The following is an 8,665-nucleotide window of genomic DNA, read 5'->3' on the forward strand; positions in this document are numbered from 1 at the left end:
GGGGCCCCGCAGAGTGGAGGAAAGCCCTGCCGAGGGGCGGCAAGCGGAGGGGAGGGGAGGGTAGGGGCGGTGAAGGGCGGGGAGGGGAGGGGAGAAGGAGGCGGGGAGAGGTTGCGAGCCTAGCGTGGAAGAATGGCGGAAAGAAGCGGTTTTCCACAGTTTCCTGCAAAGCAATGGAAGCGGCAGAGAACCCGCCCAGTGTGACGCCAGGGCACGGGCGGCCTCTGCCCATGTCTAGGGGAGGTACCGCTCTCTCTCCGGGTCAGTGGGTTTCTCGGCGACGTGACCGTCATTTTGAGCGGGGACATGGGGACCTTCATGCCGCTCGCCGCCTCACCAGGCACCAGATTCCAAACCACGCCCCCTTTCTCCATACAGTGGACTCCATCACCTCCCACCTAGATCCGGATTTGGGTCCACTTGGCGTCTCGCCACCAGTTCCAGCCATCAGTGTGGGGGCAGTGGTTCGAAGATGTCGACAGACACAGACTCTGAGATCCGGGACGTCAGTAACGTGAGAAGAGGAAGGCTGGCGCACCCTCCGTACTTCCCGCCATCTCCCTCTGTTCTCTCTCTCCTTCCCCGTCCCTACCCAGCTCACTCACCGGAGTTGAAGCCAGCCCTCCAACTGCGTGAGCGTGAGCGCGCGGGGCACGGGCTGGGGGTGGGGTTGGGGGGGTGGAGTGGGAGGCTGACCTCACAATGACTAGCAGGTTTGCTAAGGGTTGGGTCTGTTAGGCTCTAGGGATCCGGAGCGCCCTTTGTCGCTTGGCAGGTACAGGTGAAAGCTGTGTCCGGTGCTCTCTGAAGGGCCTGGGGCCTGTGACTTCCAGTGGTCCAGTGGATGGATGGATGGATGGATGGATGCATGCACGGAAGGACGGATGGATGGGATGAAAGCAGTGTTCCCATGTTGGGGTACAGGGAAGTCATGCTGGCTCTCACATGATTTCTATGCTAACTACAACAGCCTGTTTTGTGGCCTCTTAAACATACATTGTACATGTGCTTTCATCGTTACAGAAAAGCGTGCACTGTCCAGAAATAAAGACGTCCTTTTTCAAGATACACATAAAATGCCTCCCTTACCTGGACGCCAGTGCTACTAGTCGTCCGATGAGAAGGCTCCTTTGGCAGGCGCCAAGGCCATGCTGATTCGCGGTCTATGTGCTCATCTGTCTCTTTTGGAAACAAGAAGACAAGGAATGGACCCCTGACGCGATAGAGGTTCTCTGCCCTCACATATAAAACTAGGCTGAAAGTCATGCTTCTCCAGAGCAGTTCCTCCGAGCCCTGTGAGAGGCTGTCTCCCGCGCTCGAGTCCTCCGTTTGGCTCCAATAACTCTTTTCTTTTCCTATTATGGATTCTTTGTTGATGACTATCCTCATCAGATGGATGTATGGTTCAAAAAGCAAGAAGGACTGACGGATGAGTAGATGGACGGATTGTTGGGGCTCCCAAGAGTGGAGGAAAGGCCGGCCCGGGCCAGCCCAGGCTTACCAAGCAGGATGGAGTGGGAGGGGGGGCGGGTGAGGGGTGGGGGGAGAAGTTGGGGGCTAGTTGGGAAGAACTGCGCGGAGTAGGGCCTTGCAATCACATCCCTGCGAGGCACTGGGAGAGGCAGAGGCAGGGACCCCCGTCTCACCCGCCACCCGAAACCAGTGTGGCACCAGGGCATGGGCCTCCTCTGCCCACGTCTAGGGGAGCTACCACTTTCGGGGTCAGTGGATTTTCTGGTGACACGACCACAGTTCACAGTTCGAGCCGGGACTCTGCGATGTTCCTCGCCCCCGCCTCACCAGATGGCATCCCACACCCTCCTCCCATTTGACACCATTCCCACCCATGCCGATCCAGATTTGGATCCACAGAGGTACCCGGCGTGCCTTGGTCTGGCCACCAGCTTCGGCAGCCACTGGCGGAGACGGTGGCACAGACCCAGAGATCTAGGATGTCCAGAACCTGGGGACCGGAGGGCTGGCGCACCCTCCCTACATCCCTCGCTGCCCTCCGTCCTCCTCTCTCCCCTCCCTGGGCTCTGACAGCCAGCCTTCTACTGGTGGAAGCCTGCCCTCCGACCAGGCGGGCGCGGACAATCGCCTTGGTTGCCCCGGGTTTCCCGTTTGTTGCCCTGGCGGGTTACTCAGCAAACGGGGGCGGGGCTCTCCGTGACGCGGGCGCGCCCTCTGGCGGCTGGCCGGGCTAGGGGCAGGCGCCGCCGGCGGCCCCCGTGCCTTTGGAAGAAGCCCGGGCCCCCATCCTCCAGTGCGTCCAGCACATGGATGGAAGCAAGGATAAATGAGCGGATGGAAGGACGCAAGGAAGGGAGGGAGGAAGAAAGGGAGGGAGGAAGGAAGAAGGAAGGCTACATAAATGGATAGTTGCGGAGTGCAGAGTGGAATAAGGCCAGGCCGGGCCAGGCTGACCAAGCAGGATCAGGAGCCTAGTGGTGGTATCCCTTGCTCAGGTCAATCCTCAGTGTGTGCCTGGGACTGTCCCGGAAGGGGGGCTGCCCTGTGAGCTGGACAGGGGACTGACTGTGGGCTTCTGGGGGGCTTTGCTCCCTCGTGGGCTTCAGCGCCTGCAGCCAGAGCCAGAGCCAGAGCCAGAGCCAGAGCCAGAGCCAGAGCCAGAGCCCGAGCCAGAGCCCGAGCCTGAGCCCAGGCCCAAGGAACTGCCGTGCCCGTGGAGGGATGGGGCTTGTCTGAGGAGCCCGGGACTCCCTGCAGTCCCCATTTCCCCCCCACTCACCACCACCCCACCCCACCCCACCCCCTCCGTGACAAGGTGGCTCCGTGGCTCTGTCTGGCTGTGTGGCTCAGTGGGATTCTTGTTTCCTTCCTTATCGCTTTTCCTGGCTTTTCTTCAAATGTGCCTGACTTGCCATGTCCTGGGAACAGCACGTGGAAGGAAGCCCCTCTGCATCCTGAGAGGCACCCTTCCACACCCAAAAACACAAGGAATCTCTATGAGGAACTCATGATACACTTGCAGGAAAGATGCCGAAAGTCATGCTCATGATGCGAATGCCCCAAATCCCACCCCCACCCGAGCCCCTTTCCCCCAGCGCTCAACTCACCTAACCCGACCACAGCGCCATGATCTGGAAGAGGAAAGTCCCTTGGGCAAGGCATGATCCACTCGACTACAACCTTCTGGAAAATTCACCACCACCGATCCACTTCCAGTTGAGCTGTGTGTTTTGGCCTACCAGCACTTCATTTGCTAGCTTCCAGTCTTCTTGCTGGGATGTAGGGACCCCGGGATGGGATGGGGGCGGTGGGGCTATCCTCTGCTGTTGGAAAGTGCTCTCTCTGGGTGTTTGGGGTCGGCTCACCCTGACTGCAAGCTTCTGAGAGCATGGGTTGGGGCTCAGCACATCTCCTCCTGTGGTCCTGGATAGGAACTTCTTCATCGTGACCCCCCCTGGGGGTTCTCCCTGTGGTCCAAAGCACGGCTTGGGGTCATTATCAGCCCTGAAATCTCCAAACACCGCCTCAGAGGTGCACCCTCTGCCTCCCTCCTTCCTGGCCGCATCCCGATTCCACACCTGTCTGACTCGCTCTCTCTCTTCTCTGTGCTTGTGTGTGCTCTTCCGTCTTCTCCATGATTCTCTCCTCCTCCTCCTCTGCAGTACACGCGTTCCATGGCACTGGGTTCGCTTTTCCTTCTTAAACCCCTTTTGGCTCCGGTCAGTGCTTCTGTTCTTGGGAAGTCTTGGCCATCCCCTATTTCCATTGCTTTGCTTTGTTCTGTTTTTCACCTCATCAAGGACCTTCCATTCCCGGTCCGGACTGGGCATTTCCCTTCTGTGTCTTTCACCTAGGATGGAACGTCTGTTCCTATTTCTTTCAGCATGATCTGCATCCCAGGAAATGCACCACACTCCCCTTTGTTTTCTGATGAGTTTTGGCAGACTCGCCTGGAACTGGGTTGCTGCCACCACCAGAACCTTGAGCGCTGGAGGGCGCGGAACGAGAAAGCCTTTGAAAAAACGGAGAATGAAAATCACTGGGGCCTGGAAAAAATGGCTGTCGTTCCACTGTGGTTCTTTTGAGAAGAGCTAGAGCCCTGTCGTGATGATCACCACGATGGGGGTGGCAATGGACTGACACGGAGATTTGCAGTGAGTGCCCGCCTCCCTCCCTCACCCCACCCATGCCCACCGGGGTATGTGCCTGGGTTGGGACTCAAACACAGCTGCCGTCAAGGTCCAGACCCCAGGTACCCCACCCCCAAGTTCTCCTGGCCCTTTGCCCTAAGACACACACCGACACACAGACACAGAGACAGACAGACAGACAGACAGACACACACACACACACACACACACACACACACACACACACAGGGCGCCTTGCCCAGAATCAAACTCGGACAGGCATACCTGCCAACACACCTGGCTCTTACTACACTGTTAGAAGCCTGTCTCTTCTAGCTTCTCTAACATCTGCTAGCTGCCACAAGTGTGGTCTCAAAAGTTCCCCTCTTGCACCTCTGTAGTCATTTTGGACCCCAACCAAGCCTTGCTTCACAAGCACCCTTACTTTGGAGCAGTTCCAATCCGAATTCTTGACGCACAACTCATGGAACTAACTATGGCCTGGGAGGTTTTGCCTTCAGAACCTTCCTCCGTTTTGTAGTGCAGCAGAACATCATTCAAGTGCCTCCTGAATCTGCGTCTCCCAGGCTAGGCTGCGGTCCTAAGAAGCCCCAGTGGAATGCCTCTGCCTCAATCGGGTCTTCTTCTCTGTACCTCTGTTTCACCGTAGGCTTTGCCTGGTTTCTTCAAGAGAGGCACACAGGGGACAGAAATCTGTCAGCGGAGCCCCTACTGAGGAAAGGGCACTGGGTCCTGGGACGCCTCTGAGATGCATTCCTGATCGCCCCTGTTGCAGGAGGAAGGTGTCAGGCAACCGGTGTGCCTGAAAGAGAGCTAGGGTCCTTGGGGAGGGAGCACCCTCCTCAGCCTAGCCCAGGTACTTGAGGGAGGGTGGTGGTTTGGGGGGGGGTGGTGGTGGTGGTGGTCGTGGTGGTGGGGTGTGTGTGTGGAAGAGATGGGTTAGGGGTGCTGGGGAGCGGAAACGGCAGGGAGAAGGGGCTTCCGACACATTCCTGGAGAGCCCTGGAAGAGGCAGGGGCCCCGCCTAGTGCAGGCCCAGGGCATGGGCCTCCTCTGCCCAAGTCTAAGGGAGGGACCACCCTCAGGGGCCAGTGGATTTTTGGCAACAGACCATCCCTTGGAGCGGGACTCGGGGATCTTCATCGCGCCCCACCTCGCCGCATTTCACTCTGCACCCCTCTCTCACTGGCTGCAATTTCCACTCACCCCGAACCAGATCTGGGTCCACAGACGTCCCCGCTGTATCTATCTGCGCCTCACCACCAGGTCCAGCTGCTGCTGCCGAGAACGCGACATAGGCCCAGATATCTGGGCTGTGGGTAACCTAAGGAAAGAGGGTGCTGGCGCACCCTCCCTACTGTCCCCCAGGTGGTTGCCCCAGAACAATACCCCGGCCCGTCCCTCCAAGGGAAACCACCTGCCCCAGCCTTCAGTTGCAGAACCAAACCTCAGAAGGAGAGAACCCAAGAGAAATATCAACATGTGACTGGAATTGATGAAATCACCCTCTTGACCTCTCCTGAACCCGAGCCTCATTATACGCTCACTGGACTCCAGTTAGCCTGATGGGAAACACCTGACCACAGGGAAGGAAGGAAAAGAAGAAGATGGGACCACGGTTCCAGGGAGAAGAACCCCGCCTCTTCCCAGAAAACCAATACCCATGCCTCCGCCTCACGAACGAACCCTACCTTTAAACTTCCTGCCTTGTGAGCCCCCAGAGGAGAAGTTGATTGGTGAGCCAAGCCCTCGACTCGGGCGTGTGCTGTTAGTATCTCAGCCTGCGTTTCCTTGATGGCAGTGGGAATCCAACAGGGAAAGAAACTTCCCCGCTGAGGCAGGGAGCTTCGGTTGGGCTGGGACCTAAGGGGAGGCGTCCATACGACCAACTCGGGAAGGCCGCCTCTCACCGTGGCCGCTCGGCCCTCCTGTCGTCCTTCTGGCTGGTGGAGCTGAAGCCGGTCCTCCAGGCGCGCATGCGCAGGCGACCAGGCCGCGAGGCCTGGCTGCGCCTCGGGCACGGTTGCTAAGCGACTTGTCTCTGAGGGGTGGGCGACACGTTGGCTGGCTGGCTGGCTGGCGGGCTGGCGGGCGGGCGCAGGCGCGGGCCGTGTCCGGTGCTCTAGGAAGGGCCTGGGGCCTAGGTCTTCCAGTGGTCCGGCAGACCGACAGACGGAAGGAAGGGTGGGCGGATCCACGGCTCGATGGAAGGTTGGAGGAATATACGGACGGACTGTTGGGGCCCCGCAGAGTGGAGGAAAGCCCTGCCGAGGGGCGGCAAGCGGAGGGGAGGGGAGGGTAGGGGCGGTGAAGGGCGGGGAGGGGAGGGGAGAAGGAGGTGGGGAGAGGTTGCGAGCCTAGCGTGGAAGAATGGCGGAAAGAAGGGGTTTTCCACAGTTTCCTGCAAAGCAATGGAAGCGGCAGAGAACCCGCCCAGTGTGACGCCAGGGCACGGGCGGCCTCTGCCCATGTCTAGGGGAGGTACCGCTCTCTCTCCGGGTCAGTGGGTTTCTCGGCGACGTGACCGTCATTTTGAGCGGGGACATGGGGACCTTCATGCCGCTCGCCGCCTCACCAGGCACCAGATTCCAAACCACGCCCCCTTTCTCCATACAGTGGACTCCATCACCTCCCACCTAGATCCGGATTTGGGTCCACTTGGCGTCTCGCCACCAGTTCCAGCCATCAGTGTGGGGGCAGTGGTTCGAAGATGTCGACAGACACAGACTCTGAGATCCGGGACGTCAGTAACGTGAGGAGAGGAAGGCTGGCGCACCCTCCGTACTTCCCGCCATCTCCCTCTGTTCTCTCTCTCCTTCCCCGTCCCTACCCAGCTCACTCACCGGAGTTGAAGCCAGCCCTCCAACTGCGTGAGCGTGAGCGCGCGGGGCACGGGCTGGGGGTGGGGTTGGGGGGGTGGAGTGGGAGGCTGACCTCACAATGACTAGCAGGTTTGCTAAGGGTTGGGTCTGTTAGGCTCTAGGGATCCGGAGCGCCCTTTGTCGCTTGGCAGGTACAGGTGAAAGCTGTGTCCGGTGCTCTCTGAAGGGCCTGGGGCCTGTGACTTCCAGTGGTCCAGTGGATGGATGGATGGATGGATGGATGCATGCACGGAAGGATGGATGGATGGGATGAAAGCAGTGTTCCCATGTTGGGGTACAGGGAAGTCATGCTGGCTCTCACATGATTTCTATGCTAACTACAACAGCCTGTTTTGTGGCCTCTTAAACATACATTGTACATGTGCTTTCATCGTTACAGAAAAGCGTGCACTGTCCAGAAATAAAGACGTCCTTTTTCAAGATACACATAAAATGCCTCCCTTACCTGGACGCCAGTGCTACTAGTCGTCCGATGAGAAGGCTCCTTTGGCAGGCGCCAAGGCCATGCTGATTCGCGGTCTATGTGCTCATCTGTCTCTTTTGGAAACAAGAAGACAAGGAATGGACCCCTGACGCGATAGAGGTTCTCTGCCCTCACATATAAAACTAGGCTGAAAGTCATGCTTCTCCAGAGCAGTTCCTCCGAGCCCTGTGAGAGGCTGTCTCCCGCGCTCGAGTCCTCCGTTTGGCTCCAATAACTCTTTTCTTTTCCTATTATGGATTCTTTGTTGATGACTATCCTCATCAGATGGATGTATGGTTCAAAAAGCAAGAAGGACTGACGGATGAGTAGATGGACGGATTGTTGGGGCTCCCAAGAGTGGAGGAAAGGCCGGCCCGGGCCAGCCCAGGCTTACCAAGCAGGATGGAGTGGGAGGGGGGGCGGGTGAGGGGTGGGGGGAGAAGTTGGGGGCTAGTTGGGAAGAACTGCGCGGAGTAGGGCCTTGCAATCACATCCCTGCGAGGCACTGGGAGAGGCAGAGGCAGGGACCCCCGTCTCACCCGCCACCCGAAACCAGTGTGGCACCAGGGCATGGGCCTCCTCTGCCCACGTCTAGGGGAGCTACCACTTTCGGGGTCAGTGGATTTTCTGGTGACACGACCACAGTTCACAGTTCGAGCCGGGACTCTGCGATGTTCCTCGCCCCCGCCTCACCAGATGGCATCCCACACCCTCCTCCCATTTGACACCATTCCCACCCATGCCGATCCAGATTTGGATCCACAGAGGTACCCGGCGTGCCTTGGTCTGGCCACCAGCTTCGGCAGCCACTGGCGGAGACGGTGGCACAGACCCAGAGATCTAGGATGTCCAGAACCTGGGGACCGGAGGGCTGGCGCACCCTCCCTACATCCCTCGCTGCCCTCCGTCCTCCTCTCTCCCCTCCCTGGGCTCTGACAGCCAGCCTTCTACTGGTGGAAGCCTGCCCTCCGACCAGGCGGGCGCGGACAATCGCCTTGGTTGCCCCGGGTTTCCCGTTTGTTGCCCTGGCGGGTTACTCAGCAAACGGGGGCGGGGCTCTCCGTGACGCGGGCGCGCCCTCTGGCGGCTGGCCGGGCTAGGGGCAGGCGCCGCCGGCGGCCCCCGTGCCTTTGGAAGAAGCCCGGGCCCCCATCCTCCAGTGCGTCCAGCACATGGATGGAAGCAAGGATAAATGA

At 59.1% G+C, this 8,665-nt stretch overlaps 1 protein-coding gene across 1 annotated transcript; it reads left to right on the forward strand.

The window, feature by feature from the left end:
* Window positions 1–5,697: 5,697 nt before the first annotated feature.
* LOC133077674 (uncharacterized) lies at window positions 5,698–8,665 on the forward strand. Its single transcript, XM_061172457.1, has 6 exons — window positions 5,698–5,891; window positions 6,741–7,000; window positions 7,386–7,391; window positions 8,221–8,290; window positions 8,409–8,484; window positions 8,570–8,665. The coding sequence occupies exons 1-6, from the start codon at window positions 5,788–5,790 to the stop codon at window positions 8,663–8,665; spliced, it is 612 nt and encodes a 203-aa protein (XP_061028440.1). The 5' UTR covers window positions 5,698–5,787.

This window comes from Eubalaena glacialis, chromosome 18 (assembly GCF_028564815.1).
Source record: "Eubalaena glacialis isolate mEubGla1 chromosome 18, mEubGla1.1.hap2.+ XY, whole genome shotgun sequence".
NCBI lineage: Eukaryota > Metazoa > Chordata > Mammalia > Artiodactyla > Balaenidae > Eubalaena > Eubalaena glacialis.